Source organism: Camellia sinensis, chromosome 1, assembly GCF_055761805.1.
Source record: "Camellia sinensis isolate YWXY chromosome 1, ASM5576180v1, whole genome shotgun sequence".
Lineage (NCBI taxonomy): Eukaryota > Viridiplantae > Streptophyta > Magnoliopsida > Ericales > Theaceae > Camellia > Camellia sinensis.
The window spans coordinates 144,275,792-144,298,934 of record NC_138961.1 but is presented as its reverse complement, the minus strand read 5'-3'; the positions used below and the strand labels follow the sequence as shown (position 1 = coordinate 144,298,934).

Here is a 23,143-nt window from a genome sequence, read left to right as displayed (position 1 = left end):
TTGTTAATTAACTTGCTTCTTTGAAAATTGTTTTTGATGATGAGTTGCAGGCTTTGATGCTATTTAGTTCCTTGCCCGAAAGCTGGAAGACTTCGATTGTGACGTTTAGTAATTCGGCGCCCAATGGAGTTGTCACAATAAGCCAATGGTCACAACCCAAACCAGCCCTTATAGGTTCAGCATCGTAACTGGTCAGTAATCCGTAGATTACCGAAGGCCTCTTAACAGTAATCAAATAATTAGGGGCTAGCAGAAGTAAATATACTAAATACAATGTACATAGAGCTATGTAAACTTACATGGGATAGAAAATTTAAACTTATAATCATATATATATGACGTCATACACAAGTTATCTCATGTACAGATAAACAAAAAGGGACTTAGCCATATTACAGAGTATACAAAAGTCTTGTTCAACAAAAGAAAAAAAAAAAGATAAAAACAGACATCACATGCACTTGACTTGAACACTAAAACACTTAGGAACCTCCTCGGGAGGCACGATTGTTGGCTTGACAAACAGAACTCCAAGCTGACATCTTAGGCTTGGTCCTGCACCTGATCACCTACATATGTAAATAATACAGTAAGTTAGAGCACAGTGAATAACAACAAAGTAAAAAGTTTATGAATGATGTCCAAATAGATTCAAAAATTAGATTCCATATCAAAAACAAATTCAGATTCACGTGCTTTTACAAATTTCATAAATAATCATACGTGGTACATTCATTTGCTACAGATCAAATTGATCATAAAGGCCTACGTGTACATGAGGTGGTCATAAAGACCCATATTCATTTGAGATGGTCATAAAGACCCTTATTCACATGAGATTTGGTCATCAAAGACCCACATGCAGATCAGATAAGCGGTTATGTATAACCAGTCCCACAAATGGAGCCCACGTAAACCCTGGTACTAGGTACCATATAATAGATACCACATGAATCACATGATACTAAGGACGCCACTATACATTTCAGAATAATGGACAATCATTCATGATTCACAAAATAGCATTTCAAAAAACAAATCATATCATATTGTTCAAAAAATACTTATAGTCAAACATAGCTTTACAGAGTTGTTACTCACAGATAGCTCTAGTAGCAAAACAGTTCACTTGGACAGAACAGACTGATCAGGTGGGCGATAACACATGACCTACACAAACACGTGACAGATACACATTGAACACATGCCCCAAAGTGCTTAACTTATCATTCTTCTTTCTTAGTGTGTGTTTCTAACTCTTATCCTCATTATTGTAGCTTAAACATGGCCTAGGAGTGCCTTAGATGCAATGAGGATGCAAAAATGTCCTTAGAAACGCTTTGCAAAAATTTGGAAAATAGGGTAGTTCACTCGAGCATAACTTTGTTCGCTTGAGCGGTCTGCAAAGTCTATTAAAGTACGGGATGCTCGATTTTCATGCTCGACGGTCGCTCGACAGCTGCTCGATCCAAGTATTGAGGAAAAGAATGCTCGGTCAAGTGCAAAATCGATCGCTCAAGCCACCATGCAATTGTCTACAAAACTACTGGGAGCTTGAAATGTACGCTTAAGCAAACTGCTCGAATTCTGGGATTTCCATATTGCTCTCCAAGTTCAAAAGTTGATTTTAAAGCATCAAAACACATCCTTTTAGGCCCAAAACTTGAGAAAACATGTGTAAACTCATAACATATCATGTATAGAAAACCATTTCGCAAAATCAAGGCCCAAAAGCAAGTCAATTGTTCAAAACAAATCTTGACACTTTGTATATACTTACATGCATGTGAGAATTCTTGGAATCAAACTCAAAATGCCATGAAATATGCATGCAATGCATGAATCATGCTCAATTCCACATCCTTAACTTAATTCTCATGTTAATTCTTCTAAATCCCTTGAATTCTTACACTAAGTGACTCAAATTCACAAGTAAATGATTGAATTTCCTACCTTAAACCTTGGTTTTAAAGGTGTTGATGCTAAATCTTTCAAATTCTTCCAATTTATCTTCAATCTTCATGTATCTTCCTTGAATTCTCTTCCTTCTCTCACTCTAGAGTCAATCTCTCTCTCTCTCTCTCTCTCTCCCATGTTGGCCTCAACGAAATGAAGATGGAATGTTGTATTCAAAAGTTATAAGTGGTCTTATATACGTCCAATTAGCTTAGGTTAATTAATTATGATTAGAACTAAATGAATTCAACTTAGTAATTAATTTATTCTAACTATTTGGTTCTAAATTGAATTCTAATTAAATGTACCATAGGGTTCTAGAAATTTCAAATAACATATAAACATAGTCAATTTCATGTTTGGATGCCAATAAGGCCTTCAATTCACAGATTCAAGCAGAATTACCGATAGATATTTCTACAATAGACAGATACAAACACAAATAACACATAACACATGCAATTAACTTAGGATTTCATCTTCATTACTTGGTAAACATTCTTATTCAAGAATTATAGGCTAATCACATGTCGGGGTTGTTACACCGAGTCACTAGGAGCTTGTTGAATGAAGAAACTAGAAGAAAATCAGCGAGTTTCTCTCATTCGGAGGCATCTGTTGTGAGAGGCCAAAGCAAAACAAGATGGAGGAGTAAAATTCCTCATGATTGTGATCAAAGCAGTGACAAATCAAGAGATGGTTCTTTTTCAAAAAAAGACATTGAGTGTCATCATTGCCATGAGAAATGACACATGAAGCAGGAATGCCTAAAGCTCAAGAACAAAGAAAAAAAGCATGACAAAAGTACTAATAAAAAGAAATAAGACACAATGGCGGTTACTACCGATGGTGATCTCATGGTTGTTTGTGAAGATGATTATGTCAATTTTGTGGGCTAAAAGAGCAATTGGGGGATTGATTTGGTGATTCCTTTCATGTGGCTTCTCAAGTTGATTTCTTCACTTTCTACACCAAAGGAGATTATGGTTATGTTCGAATGGGAAATGAAGGTTTGTCCAACATTATTGGCATGTGTGATGTTTTCTTGAAAACAAATTTGGGCTGCAAGTTGTTGCTTAAAAATGTAAGGCATGTTCTTGACATTGTCCTCAATTTGATCTATACTGAAAAGCTAGATGATGAAGGTTATAACAACAAATTTGGTGATGGAAAATAAAAGCTCACAAAGGGTTCTATGGTGGCGGCCAAGTGCAAGAAGACTTGCATACTTTATTCGATGTAAGAAAAAATTTGAAAAGGTGTTGTCAATGCACTTGAAGATAATGCTTCTATAGAATTGTGGCACAAGCAACTTGGGCACATGAGTGAAAAAGGGCTGCAAATTTTGTTCAAGAAAAAGCTTCTACCCAGTTTGAAAGGTACACATCTTAAGACCTTTGTTCATTGCATGGCGGGTAAATAACATAGAGTTTCTTTTCATAAAAATGTTACTTCTAGAAAAGAAAATGTTTTGGGCTTGATTGATTCGGATGTTTGTGGTCTTTTGAAAGTTATAACACATAGTGGTGCACTTTATTTTGTTACTTTGACTGATGATTATGCGAGAAAAGTTTGGATTTTTGCACTAAAAACTAAAGATCAAGTTCTAGATGTGTTTAAGCATTTTCAGGTCATGGTTGAAAGAGAAACTGGATAGAAATTGAAGTGTATTCGGATAGACAATGGTGGTGAATACATTGAGCCATTTGATGAGTATTGTCGCAAACAAGGTATTCGGCATCAAAGGACAGTTAAGAAAACTCCTCAACAAAATGACATTGCCGAGAAGATAAACCGCACCATTGTGGAAAGAACAAGGTTTTTGCTTTCACATGCTAAATTGCCAGGATCTTTTTGGGATAAGATAATGAGGACAACGGTTGGTTTGATTAATTTGTCTCCTTCCTATCCTTTGAATGGTGATGTTCCTGAAAGAGTTTGGACAAGTAAAAATGTGTCTTATGAGCACTTGAGAGTGTTTGGTTGTCGAGCATTTGTTCACATTCCAAAAGATAAGAGGTCTAAGCTTGATAGTAAGTCAAGACAATGCATTTTTCTTGGCTATAGGCATGATGAATTTGGTTATAGATTGTAGGATCCGGTCGACAAGAAAGTTATTCGAAGCTGTGATATTGTGTTTCTTAAAGATCAGACAATTAAAGTTTTTGGCAAATGTGATCAACCAAGGCTAAAAACTAGTCATCTCATTGACATAGATCCATCTCTTTCATCTTTGATAGATGATGAAAATGGCGGAGATATGCAGCTACCTCTTGAATATGTAGATGATGATGCTACTCCAAATGAAGTTGAGCCTAAAATTGAGAAAGAACATCCAACTCAAGAACCGCCACCACAACTTGAGTTGAGAAAATCTATAAGAGACCGACATCCTTCAAAAAAAGTATTCTCCCATTGAATTTGTATTGATTTTCGATCAAAAGGAGCTTGAGAGCTACCAAGAAGCAATTAAGCATGCAAAGAAAAGTGATTGGAAAAAGGCCATGGATAAGGAAATGGATTACTTGCTTGAAAACCACATTTATGATTTGGTCACTTGAAAAGTAAGTGGGTCTTCAAATTGAAGAATGATGGCAAGAATCTAAGGTACAAAGCATACCTTATTGTTAAAGGCTTTGGACAAAAGAAATCTGTTGACTTTGATGAGATTTTCTCACTGGTTATGAAGATCTCTTCTATTCGAGTTACATTTGGCATGGCTGCAAGTATGAATCTTAAAGTTGAGCAACTTGATATGAAGACCGCATTTCTTCATGGCGACCTTGAAGAAGAAATTTACATGGAGCAACCGAAGGGTTTTGTATAGAAAGGGAAAGAGAAATTTGTTTGTAAATTGAAGAAAAGTTTGTATAGCCTCAAGCAAACATCATGGCAATGGTACAAAAAAATTGTCTATTTCATGATGAATCATGGTTTTTCCAAAACCACTTCGGATCATTGTGTGTTTGTGAAAAAAAAAATTCATATGGCAAGTTGATTGTTCTTTTGCTTTATGTTGATGACATGTTAATTGTGGGTCAAGATTCTTCTATGATTAACAAGTTAAAATTAGAGTTGAACAAGTCATTTTCTATGAAAGATTTGGGATCGACAAAGCAAATTCTTGGTATGAAAAATGTTCGTAATAAAAAAATGGACTAATTTGGTTGTCTCAAGAACATTGAGAAGGTTCTTGAGAGGATCAACATGGACAAAGTGAAGTCGATTGGTTGTCCTCTTGAGAAAGACATAGAAGAGATATTGAAAATTCCTTATGCTTTAGCGGTTGGTTATTTGATGTACGCCATGGTTTGTACAAGGCTGGATATTGCTCATGTCGCTGGTGTGGTGAGTCAGTTTCTCTCTAATCCAGGTAAAAAACATTGGGCAGCTGTGAAGTGGATTCTAAAGTACCTCCGAAGGACTTTGAAGGTGTGTTTGTATTTTGGGAATGGTAAGCCGATGCTTGATGGGTTCACAGATTTCGATATGGCTGGTGGTGTTGATTCTAGGAATTCTACTTCGGGGTATTTGATGACATTTGCAGGGGGAGCTGTGGCATGGCAATCTAAATTACAAAAATGTGTTACTCTCTCAACTACTGAAGCTGAATTTATTGTTATTACGGAAGCTTGCAAATAAGAGTTATGGTTAAAGAAATTTTAACAAGAGTTGGGTTTGAAGCAAGAGAGATATGTACTTTATTGTGATAGTCAAAGTGCTATTTAATTGAGTAAAAATGCTACTTTTCATTCGAGATCGAAACACATTGATGTGAGATACCACTGGATTCGTGATGTGTTAGATTCGAAATTGTTACAACTCAAAAAGGTTCACACAGATGATAATATTTCAGATATGTTGACTAAGACTTTGTCGAGGGACAAACAATTGAAGTGTCGAACTTTTACGGGTATGATTAATGTCTCTACCTAAGTCGGTAGGGGGAGAATTGTTGGGTATACCTCCTTAGTGGAGTATGGGACCCAATAATTTATTTAAAAAATATTTAATTTGGTTTGGTATTGATTATAATATATATTTTATATATTATATCCGATTTTGTTTAGGCCCAATAGGTATTTTAAAATCTATTTGGTGATAGCTAGGGTTTTGAGAAAAAAAGCCCAAGAGTCAATAACATCTTTTTTGCATTGTTTATTGTGTATGTTGCGGCTGCCAATATTGATGAAAAATTCGATGGATTCAAGGCACTGAGGGCCTCGCTTTTTTACTTAATCAATTTGTGGGTTAGTTGGTTAAAGTGCTATGTGCTTCAAAGGTGCCAACTTTGGTTCAGATTTTGTGTCTTCTTCAACCCTGTTTCGAAGACAATTTGTTTATCTATTTGGTGAGGTCTTTTCTCTTATTTATTTGTGATTTTTTAGAATTCACCTAAGGGTGGTTTGTGAGACCATTCATGTCTCGTTTGCAATCATTTGAGAACTCTTGGTTGATAGTGGAATTAGATTTCGATCCCGTAGACGTACCTCACATTAAGAGAATCGCGTAAAAATCATTGTGTCATTGTTGATTCAATTTTTGCGCAATATTTTTATGTTTTTCGATTGATTTACTTATGAAAAATCATATATTTTCCCTAACAGTTTCACTCATATAATTTGGGTTTGTGGAAGAAAATGACAAATACCACTATCAGTTGTCATGTAAACAAAATATAGCAGTAATATGGCAAGACTTAAGGTGTCCTTTCCCATTACCTCCATTGGACGAGGAGCACCAAAAGTTGAAAATTCCACATTTCCGAGTGCAAAAGTCACCCTTCCTGAAAGTGAAATGCCATGGATTCCCCATTGTCTAGCATATATTAAGGCTCCATATTCATCAATTGGACTTACAAAAGGCTAAATAACGAGCACCAAAACCGACTGGACTTAAGATTCGGCCCATTAACCTTGAGGTTGTACCGTGAGGTTGTGGGTTTAAACCTAAGGACAACCACTTTGTATAAATTATGCCAAAGGTTAGGTTGTACCCAATCCATCCTTCCCAGTACTCCATCAAATGAGGACTAAACTAGGTATAGTTTTCTTTACTTTGAATAAAATATATACATGTCGAATAGAACCCAAAATTATTTCACCATCTGGAAACTCTAAACTAGGTAGATCCTCATTTTTCTCGCCTGGTGGATGATGAGAGGTGACCTGGCTTAGGAGTGCCATCTAAGAAGATGGCAGACACTTGTATGGTTGGAGATCACCAGAAATAAGAGAGAAGAGAGCCAAGGATAGCCTAAGTAGAGAAAGAGGATGTCAATCGAGCACTACGGAGCTCGAGAGCAAGGTAGATGATGTTGGTTGTAATTGCATTGAAGACCCCTCTATATAGGGTATTGGCGAGCCAGATTAGCTGAGCACACATGGTGTGACTCCCTTAGTAAGGTAAAATAGAAGAAAACAGAGGCAACTATACAACTTCTACGGCTGACCTTAAGTGAATGTATCAGATGTGGTAAAGGTGGGCACGGGTCGGTTGCATACACGAAACCTCCAACCCGCCATTCGTCTACCAAATTGACGGATTGGAGAAAATCAATCCATATTTGTCCGCCAATCCAATAGATATGGATTGAGCGGATTAGCGAATGGATGCGAATCGACTTGACAGTTTAAAATTTTATAAATTTTTAACATAATTCAACTTGTGCACTTCCTCAAGGAAAAAATATATATATATTACAGTCAATGACTTAAAAAAGTATACAATTACGGCATGCCTCATCCACATATTACAATCACAACATGCCTCATCCACATAAAGTATTACAATATTTAATTCTTAAAATATAAAAACAATTCAAACTATCAAAACCATGAATATAGCAGTCGTAGAGATTGTATGCCTCTGTATTGTTACATTTATATCTGTTTTTTAAAACAAAAACTAACCAACATATATGATATTTTTTATCTTTTATTTTTAGAGTTAGATTTAAAAATTAAAAAATATATATAAATAATACATTTATTTCTTTCAATTCAAAAAATATATTTAAGTTGAAAACTCGTTTTCAACAAAATATTTAAACTCTTTTTCAATTGAAAACACAAACAAAATATCTAAACAAATTGAAAACATAATGTCTTACAAATTAATAGGGATGCTCGTGGTTTGGCGATTCGGTTGCGGCCAAATGAGCCTCAAATTTGCTATCCGTCAAAAACTAGGTAGATTGGAAAAAAAAATCAATCCGTAACTGTCCGCTCGTCATCACGCATCCGTCCAAAATGCAGCGGATCGGATCGGTTCAGTCAGTTTAGATGGATAGATATATCCGCTGCTCACTGCTAATAGGATGATATATTCCTTTCTAGGCATGCCTGGGCAACTCAGAGGTAGGTATGATACAACCTTCGATATATCAGGTTTTGATCTCTCCAAAACTAGTTCAAGCTTGTCTCATCGTTGATGGAGAGCTTGGCGAGTACCTAAACAAATCCTGAGTTCTAGCTTCCGATTAAGAGTGCAAGAAAACTCGATCGGGCTGAATGACCCTACTAAAACCAACTGAAAATTACAATTTTAGTTGGTTTTTTCAAATAAAATGGTCTAACCAATTTCCATCTTAAATATAATCAAGTTTTTGGTTCAGTGGCAAGGTCGAAATATTGTATACCAAAGCTAACCAAAACCAACCAACGTATTATAGGGCTGGGCCTGAGATCTTTGGGGCTCAAGACAGAGTCTTAAAATTAGGGTCCTTTATGTTAAAAAAATAATAAAAAAAAAATCAAAATTTTATCCATAATGTAGATTCAAAATTAATGCAATATGAGTTATAACTAAAATGAATATGGTCCATAAATATACTTTTTTGAATTAATTTTTAAGAGGCTTTGTTTGGGAAGTTGGCTATTTTACTGAGCTATTTTAATTTTTAACTATTTTAATAGGTTAAAATATTTGTGTTTGGAAAGAATGTTTAATTTTTTTGTAATTAAATGTGATAACTATGAGAGAAATAATGAAATGATTATAAATTTGATGTAACATTTTATCTTATTAACTATTTTAACTTATTTTATTTTTTTATAAATTCTAACCCAAAAAAAAATAAAAAAATGACTTCCCAAATACCCCTATAATCACCAAAAGAAAAATAAGTTTGTGGGTAAATCTTAAGTACATATAATGGGTGTTTGAAAAGTTGCTATTTTAATAAGTTAAAATTTTTATGTTTAGAAAGATAGTTACATTTTTTTATAATTAAATATGATATTTGTAAAAAAAATAATATAATTATAAATTTAATGACACATTTTATTTTATTAACTGTTTTAACTATTTTATTTTTTATTTTTTTTATGAATTTTAACCAACGAACCAAAAAAATAACCTTCCCCATACACCACAATAATCGGGGTGCCAAAGATAGGATTTACTGGAACGTACTTTAAATTAGGATTTCAGCCTAAGTTAGTCTTCCTCTCTCTCTGTCTGTGTCTCTCAGTTTTCGCAAACATATTCTCTTACAATGTCAGCATTGTAGCAGCAATCCTTTCCCACTTCCATTCTAGGCATTTCACCTTCTTCTCCTCTGTCTCTCTCTCTCTGTGCAACCGCATAGTATCAAGTATCCTCCAATCATGTCTTCCAAATCCAAGTAAGTGTACTCTGTCTTGTCTCTCTCTAAACTTGTTTTCTTTATATCTGATATGGGTTTTACCATGTTTACTTGTTCATTGCTTGATCTTTTTATTTGGGTAGTTTTCTTCTAATTTTCCGATTTGTTGGTTGATCTGCTTTCTGACTTATTTGGGGTTTTCTTGATTTTATTCTTTTTCAGTATTTGATCCTAACTCTTCTGGGTTTTTTCTGTTGATGCTCCGATTCATTGTTTGAATCTGACTTTGAATCTTTTCTTTTTGTGCACTAATTTTCAGGCTAAATTTGTATATATTGTGTAGTTTGTTGTATTAGATGTTGCTTGTGAAACGATGCTAATGTCCATGTTTGGTTCTGATCCATCTTTATCTCTATGCCCTTTGTGCCCTATTCTTAGGAATTGTGTTTGTGTATCCTGCGTTGTCGATTTTATGAAATGGGTTCTCATAGTTATGAAGTTTAAAATTGAACAGGTTGTCTTTATCTGAACCTTCCAACAAAAAAGCATCGCCAGCAACTTCTAGGGTCAGTAAATTAAGCAGGGGAGTGGCTAAATCTGATGCTGATTCACCCTCTCCTCTGCAAAACTCACGCCTTTCAGTTGATCGGTCCCCAAGATCCACCAATTCCAAACCTACGGTTGATCGACGCTCTCCAAAGCTCGCTACCCCTCCTGATGTAAGATCACCATACTATGAATTTTCACAATGCAGTGTTTGGTTGCTTTATAGACCTATAAATTTGGGGTTGGATTTAAATTCCCTGTACTTCATATCCACAAATTCCATAAACAACTTGTTTGCAAACTCCAAATAATAGGTTTAAAATCAAATCCTTTTATTTGTTAGTCGATTTAAATTACATATACTTCACATGGACAGAATTAGGAAAAACAAATTGTTTTCAAACTCCAAAGAGTAGGTTTAAAATCAAATCCTTTTATTTGTTAGTAGACATGGCTAAGTTGTGAACTGAGTGTAACATTTGATTTGCATTCTATCTTGATTTTGATTTTTCAGAAACAACCCACACGGGTATTGAAAGGATCGGAATTACAGGCTCAATTGAGTCTTGTTCGGGAAGATCTTAAGAAGGCACAGGAGAAATTGGTTTTGGTTGAGAAAGAAAAAGCTCAGGCAAATGAAGAATTAAAAGAAGCCCAAAGATTGGCAGAGGAAGCAAATGAGAAACTCAGGGAGGCTTTGGTGGCTCAAAAACGAGCCGAAGAAAATTCTGAGATTGAAAAGTTCCGGGCTGTTGAAATGGAACAAGCCGGAATTGAGGCATCTCAGAAGAAGGAAGAGGAGTGGCAGAAAGAGATTGAAGCTGTGAGGAACCAACATGCTTTGGACGTGGCTGCTCTTCTCTCTGTTACTCAGGAGATCCAAAGGGTTAAGCAGGAACTGGCCATGACTTGTGATGCAAAGAACCAGGCCCTTAGCCATGCTGATGATGCAACTAAGATTGCCGAGATTCATGCTGAGAAGGTAGAGATTCTCTCAGCCGAGTTGGTTCGGTTGAAGGCCTTGCACGATTCCAAGCTTGAAATGGAGGCCAATGAGAACAACAGATTGGTCTCTCAGCTGAATTCTGAGATAGAGACTCTGAAGCGAGAACTTGAGAAAATGAAGAGTTATGAGGAGAATTTGGTGGAAAAAGAGGCTTCCATAGAACAACTTAATGTTGAGCTGGAGGCTGCAAAAATGGCTGAATCATATGCACACAATTTAGTGGAGGAGTGGCAGAAAAAGGTTGAGGATTTAGAGACCCGGGCTGAGGAAGCAAAACGGTTGGAGAGATCTGTGTCAGAGTCATTGGAGTCGGTCATGAAACAACTAGAGGGAAGCAATGATTTATTGCACGATTCAGAATCTGAAATTGTTTCTCTTAAAGAGAAAGTGGGTTTATTGGAAATCTCAATTAGCCGACAGAGAGGGGATCTTGAGGAATCTGAACGCCGCCTTCATATGGCCAAGGAAGAAGCTGCTGAAATGGAAAAAAAGGTTGACTGTCTAAAGTTCGAGCTTGAAACTGTGAAGGAGGAGAAAACCCAGTCCGTGAACAATGAGAAACTTGCAGCTGCCAGTGTTCAAACCCTGTTAGAAGAAAAAAACAAACTCATAAATGAATTGGAAAATTCCAGGGATGAAGAAGAGAAAAGTAAGAAAGCAATGGAAAGTTTAGCTGCAGCTTTGCATGAAGTTTCTTCAGAAGCGAGAGAAGCCAAAGAAAAGCTTTTGTCTACTCAAGCAGAGAATGAAAGTTATGAAGCCCAAATAGAGGATCTGAGGTTGGTTTTGAAAGCGACAAATGAGAAGTATGAAACAATGCTTGATGAAGCGAAGCATGAGATTGTTATTCTTAATAATTCAATTGGACAATCTAAGCATGAGTTCCAGAATTCTGAGGCTGAGTGGAAGCAAAAAGAGCTTCATTTGATGAACTGTGTAAGGCAATCAGAAGATGAGAACTCTTCAATGGGAAAAGAAATAAGCAGGCTGATAAATTTGCTGAAAGAGGCCGAGGAAGAAGCTTGTGCAACAAAGGTTGAAGGAGCTCAGCTAAAGGCCTCTCTGAAGGAAGCTGAAGCTGAGGTGGTTTATTTGCAGGAAGTTCTTGGGGAAGCAAAGGCTGAGACCATGGGATTGAAGGAAAGTTTTCTGGACAAAGAAAATGAATTGCAGAGTGTTATTCAGGAGAACGAGGAGCTTCGAACAAGAGAAGCTGCTTCTCTTAAGAAAATTGAGGAGTTATCTAAATTGCTCGATGAAGCAATGGCCAAAAAGCAAGCTGAGGAAAATGGTGAGCTTTCAGACAGTGAAAAAGATTATGACATGCTCCCAAAGGTGGTAGAATTCTCCGAGCAGAATGGAAAGGGTAGAGAAGAGAAGCTGAAAGTGGAGCTTCCAACCCAACAATGTGAGCAAGCTGTAAAAGAAAGTCCTCCAATTGAGAACAATGTTTTGTGTGATGAGGAAGTTCATACCGATACTGCTAAAGTTGAGAATTCAAATGGAAACCCAAAAGAAGATAACGAGAGCAAAGTACAAGGAGAAGACGATTCAGCAGAGGTTGAGTTTAAGATGTGGGAGACCTGTAAGATTGGAGAGAAAGACTTATTGCCTGAGAAAGAGCAAGAGCAAGAGCAAGAATCCTTTGAAGAGGATCTGGACTCAAAGGTGGAGGGTGCTGAGAGCAATGACCATTTAAATGGTTTATCCTCTGCAGAAAACCTTGACAATGGTGAAAGCCCTCCATCAAAACAACGTCCAAAGAAGAAGAAACCTTTGCTTCAGAAGTTCAGTAGCCTACTCAAGAAGAAGGGCACCAGCAACCACAAATAATGGATTCTGTTGAGCAGGCAGGTACAATTGGATTATATTGTGCACCTGAATGTGTTTTTTTTATGTGTTTTCCAATTTCCAGAATAGGAGAAAGAAAGATAAGATATAAAGAAGCTTGTATTATCTTTAGATTTTTTATTTTATTTTATTTTTTCTTCCTTTTCTTGAATGCGATTGATTCCCAGTTTAGGGAGCATCTTGTCTGTGATTGAGAACTTCCTAATTTCTCAGTTTGGGGAGCATCTTGTCTGCGATTGAGAACTTCCTAATTTCTTATTTAAATTTGGTGGAAAGGAGTGGTAACTTTTAAAACTGTATCTTTTTGTGCTTTCATCTGATTTACATGGATAAATTGTTGTTAATTCTCTCAACTTATTTTATGGTGAACTATCCCTCTGCATTTTCATTTTCTCTCCATGGTGTCATAAGGAGACTTCAAATCTATCTATCGTCTTGTCCATCTAACAATGGAACTCGTTGAATTTGAGGGCGATTCCATGACCCAAATGCAAAATAAAAATCGCTTCTTCCCTGATTGATTTAGCCTGACAATCTATTATGTATGAGATTAAATTTCATTCCCTGTGACATGTTTTGAAATCAAAGTTTCGGGGCAATTTCTATGTCCTTGTGTTTTTCTGGTTGAAGGAAATGTATTCTTTAGAGTCCATGGCAGCTCAAAACACTATAGAATCTAATGTTGCGTCAAAAGGATGGTGAAGAACCTATTTATTATGTTCAGGGGTTGACCTTGAAATTTTTTATTACTGCATCATTGCAACCCAGCAACCATGGGATTTTCAGAGATGTTTTTTATGGCAATTTGCATCCATGCTCTATGCATTGAAAGTTCCTTATTCCCTTGGTGTTTTTTAATGTATTTTTATTTTATTTATATATATATATATATATATTTTATGTATGAAATGAATATGGATGATTGCTCAAATCATCATGTACTCAGGTCATGTCCCTCTTATTTCTAAACTTGTAATACACATTACTTGAAAAGATAATCACTTCCTTCTATATCACTGTCCATAAAATATTATATGACCATAAAAGTTTTGTAGTGTTTTTTTGAAAGGAAGTATCTAATTGGGAAAAGTTTGGAGCCTAATAAGGGTGGATAAACTTCGGATTGGACCACATTCAGGTGCCAACACTATATAGTAGGGGTACTTATAGGCCAATCCTATTGATTAGACTTAGGAGTAGGTTTTTTTTTTTTAACAATGACTTAGGAGTAGTTTGGAAACTTTAGTTTTTAGTCAAAAAGTCAAAAAATACTGTAAGTTGTTACATCACTCTTTATTTTTCTGTACATCTTCTCATAAAAAGTCAACTAAACTAAGCCAATTTCCAAATGGTGCCTTATTTACCTATAAGTCATGTTCTTTTTTTACCTATCAATATGCCTAAAATACCCTTCATTCACTTTCTTCATTCCTATTATGATTCCTTCCTCCCTCGCCAGTGACCATTTCCAGTTGTTGTCTCTAGCCACCAACGAACACCGACAACGATAATTTCCAACGGCCACCTCTAGCATCGACGACCAACTCCAACAATAGTTTTCAATGACCAGCTCTAACGATGGTTTCCGACGACATTTATGGGCATTTTTTTAACAAAAATAACATCAAATCAAATCATCTCTAATTCTTTCATCAAATATTCATCAAATCAAGAAAGTCATTTTTTTTCATCAAATAGAGAATTCATCAAATTTGAATTTGATGAAAATTTAAAAGATCAAGCATTGGAGATGATTTTTTTTTTTTTTTTACCCCCATCAAATTTGATGAAAATGGAAATTTGGAAGAAGACGGGAATTTTTAAAAAAGATTTTGATAAAAAATTGATGAAATGGTTAGAGTATTTCATATCAAATTAAGTTTCTTATTCAAATTTAGAATCAAATTAGATAAAAAAACTAGTGAAGGGTTGGAGATGCTTTTAACAAGTTAGACTTCTAAAAGGTTATCAAAAAAATCTTATGAAATTGATGAGTGAAAGAAAAGGATTCGAAGAGTTTTATCGTTCAATTGAGTTGAAGAAGCGATTGCAAAAATTGTGATGGTACATATATATAGTGAGTTTATATAGAATTTGAAAAATCATTTTTGTGTGTTAAAATTTGACCACACAATCAAAATCTAATCTTCCTCTTGGACTTCTGAAAACATAGTTGTAAAACACGCAGCTATGATCCACACTGGCAAAATGAAAAGAATAACTAATCTAATTGCTCGTCAACCGGATGGACAAATCAATAAATTAATATCTCAAAGATATTTCAACAGAATAACGGTAAGCTCAATAGCACATAAAGTCGTGTACCTTACCCATGGGTGTGCATGCCTTTATATAGCGATGCCTTCCTCCTCTTAAAAGCAGTGATCAAGTCGTACACTTATCCTGGAACAATACTTTATCTAGAATTCATCTCTCCTGGTTGGGTTAGGATTCACCTCTTAGAAGAGTCATAAATACATCCAACTTAAGAGGCATTCATCTTCTTGAACTTTTGTTCCTTACCAAATACCTTGGCCTAGTGTCATGGGTTGCCTTGCATATACCTCGGCCAATCACATTTCACCATGTGACACCTCAACGGAGGTCATGCTAGATGAACATATTGAAAATTATATCCCCACAAATTTAACATAAGGAGTTTGAGGCCATGTCCAATTTAGTGCAATATATATTCTTTCAATAATATTATAAATTCAGAATTAATTATCTAAAAATACTCTGTATGAAAATAAAATTTTACACTCTAAAACTAAAAGTAAAATTTTACTCTGTATAAAAGTAAAATTTTACTCTGAAAAACGAGTAAACTGTGAGACTTTGAAGCTAAAAGTAAAATTTTACTCTGTATAAAAGTAAAATTTTACACTCTGAAACTAAGAGTAAAATTTTACTCTGAAAAATGAGTAAACTGTGAGACTTTGAAGCTAAAAGTAAAATTTTACTCTGTATTAAAGTAAAATTTTACTCTGAAAAACTAGTAAAATGTTACTCTACACAAAAGTAAAATTTTACTCTATATAAAAGTAAAATTTTACTCTAGTTCTGTCAAATGAAAAAACAGAACAATAGAACCAGAGTAAAATTTTACTCTGGTTCTATCAAATGAAATTTGATAAAAAAACAACAAAAATAAATCAAAAACAAAACAAACAAAAACAAAACAAATTAATCAACAAATCAACATATCTAATTGAGAAGAAAAACTTCTAAAACTCGATCAACAATCACAAATCTCAATGAAAAGAATACATATGTTCAACAACACTCATACACACAAATATATATATATATATATATATATATATTCTCAAAATCTTGAATGAGGAATGTAACGGCTGCGAGATCTTCAGATTTGGAGATCGTCTTCATCGATTTTGTGAAGTATGATCGATTTGGAGATCGTCTTCATCGTCTTCATCGGCTACAAGCTCAGATTTCAAATTTTTCATACGTATGATACTATATATATAAGGGCAATATTATGATAAAAAAAAAAATAGAAATTATAAAATGTCCTTATTAAGGTAAGCATTTCTTACTCAGGGACTTTTTGAAAGAAAATTAATTGGGTTATCCTTTACCCTAATAAAAAAGCCCAAAAAGGGGGTTCCACCAAAAATCTCTATAGATAAAAACAAATTAAGTTTAAATTTGAAGATAAACTATAAATATATATATATATATATATATATATATATATATATAAGAAAATTAGATAAATCCTAGAAAAATGAGGTAGAGAGAAATTCAGTAATTGAAAAAAAAAAAAAACAACAAAGTTGAAATTTAAAATTAAAAAATAAGATAAGACAAACTTGAAAAGAAAAATAAAATCTAATATAACTCTAATAACAGAAGAAATGGAGAGGGTAATAATTAAAAAATTAGATAAGAGTGAAATGCCACTTATAATTTTTTAAAATTTGTTAAAAAAAAACTAAAATAAAATCGAGGTAGTATGTCAAAAATCATATAAGATTTAAGTGCCACTTATAATTTTTTAAAATTTAAATTTTGTGTAGTTAAAAAATAAGCAATTATGTTATCTTATTATATAAATTTTAACTCTATTTTGTGTCTACTACCTATAATTTAATCAAATTTTGTCTTCTAGCTACTTAATTGAAATAAGAAAGAATAAAAAGTTATAAGAATATAGAAAGTGAAAATCAGATAAAAATAGAATAAACTTAATTGAAAATCAAAAGCAAGAATCGATCCTGTAAACATAAGATAAAGATTAAAAAAAAAATCAAATGCAAATTTGAAGATAAATTATACGAATATAGAAAGAGAAACTTAGATAAATTGCCAAAGTAAAAGAGAGCAAAAAAACACAATATGAGATTTAAAACATGTGCTTCTTTTCACATAAGATGCTAAAAATCTTGCATAATTGGTTAAATCACCCGTTTAATTTCTTTAGAACGTTATTTTTGTTCTCCAATCTCTTTGCCTAATTTCATATTGTCATAGAAGTTAGGTTTTGAGATTTATAAATTTATTTATTTATTTATTTCAAATATCCTTGGGTAAGACATAAATTGATGAAGAAATTTGAATTAGAGTCAAACTCATCATTTATTTTTAAATATTTTGAAAATCTTTTATCATTAAATATTTTGAAAATCTTTTATATCCATGCCATAAGTAATTAAAAAGTGAAATAAAAAATATAAAAAAAGATAAGAAAAAATAGGAAAAAATAGGAAAATAGAATGAGAGAAGAATGGATGTGCCACGTAGGAAGGAGGTTCATGAGATGTTAGGATTGAGAGTTTTGATGAAGAAATTTGAATTAGGGTCAAACTCATCTTCTATTTTTAAATATTTTGAAAATCTTTTATCTTTAAATATTTTGAAAATCTTTTATATCCATGCCATAAGTAATTAAAAAGTGAAATAAAAAATATAAGAAAAGATAAGAAAAAATAGGAAAATAGAATCAGAGAAGAATGGATGTGCCACGTAGGAAAGAGGTTCATGAGATGTTAGGATTGAGAGTTTGGAATTTTTTAAGAAATCACTAGGTTTGCTTATATAGATAGTATAGATTCGAATTAATTAAGGTAGGGTTCATAACATTTTTTATATTATTTTGCCTTCATAAGTTGGTTAGAGAGAGAGAGAGAGAGAGAGAGAGAGAGAGAGAGAGAGAGAGAGAGAGAGAGAGACTTTTATTGGCTATATTTAAAGTAAATAAACAAAATTGAAGTGGTCATTATATATATTTTTTATTCTAAATAACGTGTCTAATCTCAACAACATATAAGGGAAAAATAAATATTACTCCATTAAAAAATAAATATATTACAAATAATTTTTTTTTTTTAACAATATATGTTCGAATGACTAAACCTTGAGGAGGAAAGAAAATCTCATTATCAGTAATAAACTTCATGGGAATATTATTCAAATATCTGGTTTCATTGGAAATTCTTAACAAACAAAATAATATTTTAAATATTGTGAATCCAATTATTATTATTTAACCTTAAATAACTAATTATTTTTTAATATTTGGTTCCAGAAAATTAAGTCCATTTTTTAGAAAATTGAATTTTTTTGTTTTCCATATTTTTTTTCTTCTTACTGAATTTTTTAAATATTTTACGCAATTTGTTTATTTTTTAGATATACCTAATGTAAATCTACTACTATTATAAAAGTGTGAATAGTCTGTCATGTTTTCTACTTTTTTTAAATTTCAATTTTACTCTCTCAAATCTATTATATTTTCTAAAAGTCACGAAGAGTCCTATACGAACTAACTATCTCTTTACTTTTAGATTTGAACACTAAAAAACGATATATCTACTTTCAAGAATTCTATATAAATATAAACAAACCATATCCCTTCTTATAAAAATAAAAATAAATAAATAAATAAATAAATAACCCGTCTCTCTACTTTTTACATTGATGATGATTGAAAAATAAAAAATAATTACTTTTTTCTTATTTCTTATGTCTGCTTCTATACTGATATACATAATATTTACAATTATCCATCATAGATCAAATCACTATTTATAATTTTGATTGAATTTTAAAATTGTATGCATTCGTTTGAATCTAGATAGAGGAAACTACATGTGTTTTTAAAACAGAGATTTATGCTACATCTCAAAAGTTTGCATATTATGTTTAAATTATGCTTTTACATGAAAATCTAATATATATCAAATAATCCAAATATTAGTAAAAAAATTTATAAATTCAAACATGTACTATTTTTTTATTATATTTTTTGTTATTATTTTTACTATTATTTAATATTAATAATTTTTTTCTAAAAAGAATACACAACAAATCATTTTCTAGGTGTATCTAGATTAAGTGAATCTAAATCTACAAGTAAAATTAAAAAATAAAAATGTATTAAATTGAGTGAATCTAAAAAGAAAATAAAAGAGTTATTAAAAAACAATGTCAAAGACAAAAAAACACATGGAAACCAAAAAATTCAAAATAAAAGTATGAAAAAACTAACCAAACCAAACACTATAAACTTCTCTTTTTTAAAATCTTTCTTCAATAATCTCTAATTTTACACAAATTATTCACAAATTCCTTTCAATTTTTATGTGAATTTAATAATCTAATTAAAAAATGGTGCATACACACAAAAATGTAACACTAAATATCTACATTATGACCAACTATTTAATAATGAATAATTAACTTCTCATTGTTAACTGTATTATATTGTTACAAAAGATTTTACATATTACTTTTGTAGTATCTTATATATGTCAATGTCTATATATATATATATATATATGTAAATTTATATATGTTTCTATATTCATACATTATCAATCTGTAATACTATATTACTATCGGATACTTTAAGTTTTTAACATGTATCGATTTAGTAATATATTACATTTGTTAGGGAAAAAAAAATTGCGAAATTGTGTATTATTCTCATATCAACTATACATATATACATACATGTCATACAAATAAGTGTCCACAACAAACATTTTCAATAATAAACCAAGACTTTGCAAAACATTTATATTACGACAATAATTGTACTTTTTTTTCCTACACAAAAAAAAAATCACATTATTAAGGGAAAATGGATTTTAAAATTCATAACAATATGATATCATCTCAAACTTTACACTCAAAATATTTTTATTACAATGAGTTATAATGGTGAGCAAAAAGAAAAACAAGAAGATGGTGAAACAAAAACTATAGAAGATCTATTGTAAGATACTCTCTAAGCAAAGTTAAATGAGCTAAAGCAAGAATTGTCCTATCTGTTGTAAAATGCAAGAAAAACAACGTACCTTATACACACATTTTAGTCAAATTACAAGGAAAAAAATCAAATGATGTCCAAACATTATTGTAGCAACTCAATGATACAAAAATGTTTGCACCTATTTTTGCTAAACTCTGTCAACAGGTGGTCCAGTCAATTGAGGACACGTGACCAAGTTCAGAGTGGATATGTAGCATCAGAAGACAAGGGTCGTCAATTAGAAGTAGGCTTTGCCTATGGGTTACATTGGATAGTGGAACAGTTATTGGCAGTGATCATGGACTTAGTGGACAATCCTTTAAGAGGAAGCATGAACAAAGTGGGAGTCTTTCTCTGTCGAGGAAAGGTTAGACGGGCTTGTAGGCACGTGATAACTTGAAGAAGGGGTAGTTTGACAGATAGAAGTAAAGGTCTAATGTGATTGGAAGGCTTAGAAGTCAGGAAGCCGTTGCAGCAGTTACATAGCAGCAGTTGCAGATTGAGGAGATCATGAGGGCATGGGAAAGAAGTATAAAGGCTAGAAATTTGCAGAGAGAGAGGACATCAACAACAACAACACAACAACTTAGTTTTTTTTTTTTAAGACTTAGGAGTAGTTCGTTTGATTGTAACTTGTACTTTTTTTTAGTGAACTTCAGTAATTTCAATCTAAAATTACTTCTATTTATTCAAATCTACTTTGCTACAATCAGTTGATATAAAAAATGTGTTCTTTCTTCTTGTTTACTTTGTTACCATTGATTCAAAGAAGTTCTCATTCTTTTGAGGCATTCGAACCAAAACCACAATTGCCTGATTGTTCATGTTTAAATTGTTCAGTTTGAATTATTGCTTGGTTGCTGTCAATTCAACCACAACATAATTTTTACTAACAATTTTTGGCACGCCCAGTGGGACACATCCTGCATAATTTGGACAAAAGAATGGTAAAGGCAAAAAAGGGGTCAATAAGCACTCTGAGAAGAGGCCTGCTGAGTTAGAGAAGGAAGAGGTGGACGAAGACTTGGTCTTGGCTGATGATGGTGTTGCTTAGCATGTAGGCCAGGTAGTGGCCCATAAAGGCCAAATGAGTGGCCAAACAATGAGTATAGAAGGCCAGACAAGTGGCCATGCCAAAATTCCAATAGGGGTCTTGGTGGCTTAGATAAGAGATGCACTGGTAAATTAGTCACTGGAGGAGAACCAAATCCTTCTGGGAGAAGTGAGAAGTGTGTTAAAAACTCCATTAACGGAGCATACAAGTTTGAGTAAAGTAAAGGCACAGAAGGTATCTTCAAAGGTAAGGGGTGTACACATGTTACCACCAACTGGTATGCCACATTAATCTGTTGGTAAGCCAATGTCCTTTTATAGGGACACAACTACTGAAGAAAGAATGCATGAGGTATTCCAAATCCCAAATAGTAAAATTCAAGGAAACTGGCCTGGGGGACAACTTGGGTCAAATGTTTTTTCTAATCCACTGTATGGCCAAAAAGGTGTAGAAAACATAAATTTATTTAACACAGAGTTTAATGGTTATCCTAACATGAGGCCCAAGAATTAATATGGTTTTTGAAAATTATAATCAAGGGTTTGAAAATCAAAATGTGGGGTATAGAGAAGTTTCTAATGTGGGTTTTAGAAATCAAAGAATTAATAATTTTGGAAATATGGGTGCATATCCTGATATGCATAGGTCTGACATGTATCATGAACCATTTGGTAATAGCCAAAGGCCAAGAGGTACAGCACCTCCTTTACATGTTGACAAGCCTGAGCCTTATGAAAATAATTATGGGTATGGGGGGCAAAATTCTTTTAACCATGTCAATAATTTTCAAAGGGACCAGATTATCCAAATTGTTCAAGACCTTTATGGTCCAAGGATGAGAAGGCCTAAAAGGCCTAGGTTTAGGAAGCCATACCCATAGTGGGTAGATGAGGAACCTTTTCTGGGGAACTATAGGGTGCCTGAGTTTCCTTGTTTCATGGTGAGGAAACTCAATCAACGATTGAACACATACGAAGGTTTATTTTACAATATAGAGAAGTAGGAAATAATGACATACTTAAAATGAGGTTGTTTCCACATTCCTTGTCTAGGACTGCCTTTACATGGTTTATTAATTTGCGTACTAATTCGATTCATACTTGGGTGGAGATGGGGAGCCAATTTCATGCCCAGTGCTATAGAACCGAGCCTGAGGTAACCTTAGTTGATCTATTTGAAATGAGACAGAAGTTCTTTGAGAGTGCAGAACAATTTATTAATAGATTTAAAAGGGCAAAAAACATATGTCAAATGTACATGCCTGAGGTTGAAATTGTGAGAATGGCTCAAAATAGACTAGAGTTTGAGTTGAAAAAAAAGTTTTAAGGGATGGAGTTCAAAGATTTGTTTGAGTTGTCATCTAGAGCAATAAGATATGAATCAATACTTAGAGAGGAAAGACATAGGAATACAAACTCCTATGGGACTTATTTCCAACAGATTGATGTAGAAACAAAAATTGATGTGGATGTGGTTCAAGTGCTTGGCAAAACACCAGTGGTTTGTGGGACTTTGAGGAAAGTAGACAAATCAGTGAACATGCCAGCAACTCAGCCAGCCAAAAGAAATGCAAACCCCACATTTAAACAATATTCTTTTGATTTGTCTAAAACTAATGCCATTTTTGATGAATTGTTGGCTAATAAATTTTTAACATTGTCTCCTGGACATGTAATTCCAAAGGAACAAGACAAAATAGGAAAAGAGTATTGTAAATGGCATAATACTTTTAGACATTCTACCAACAATTGTGTAACTTTTAGAAATTGTGTGCAGGCCTTTAGTCAGAAAGGGCTGCTAAAATATGCAAAAAATGAGAACGGAGTTATGGTAGTGGACAGTAATCCCTTTCTAGAAATGGCA

At 33.3% G+C, this 23,143-nt stretch overlaps 1 protein-coding gene and 1 long non-coding RNA gene across 2 annotated transcripts; one reads left to right on the top strand and one right to left on the bottom strand.

Moving 5' to 3' along the window:
• Positions 1–303: 303 nt before the first annotated feature.
• Positions 304–15,486, bottom strand: LOC114310847 (uncharacterized). The gene is made up of 2 exons (XR_003646299.2): positions 15,273–15,486; positions 304–569 (listed from the first exon to the last, which is right to left on the bottom strand). It is a non-coding gene; the product is annotated as an uncharacterized LOC114310847 (long non-coding RNA).
• Positions 9,339–13,246, top strand: LOC114310844 (WEB family protein At3g02930, chloroplastic). The gene is made up of 3 exons (XM_028256942.2): positions 9,339–9,583; positions 10,059–10,263; positions 10,605–13,246. The coding sequence occupies exons 1-3, from the start codon at positions 9,567–9,569 to the stop codon at positions 12,927–12,929; spliced, it is 2,547 nt and encodes an 848-aa protein (XP_028112743.2). The 5' UTR covers positions 9,339–9,566; the 3' UTR covers positions 12,930–13,246.
• Positions 15,487–23,143: the final 7,657 nt, after the last annotated feature.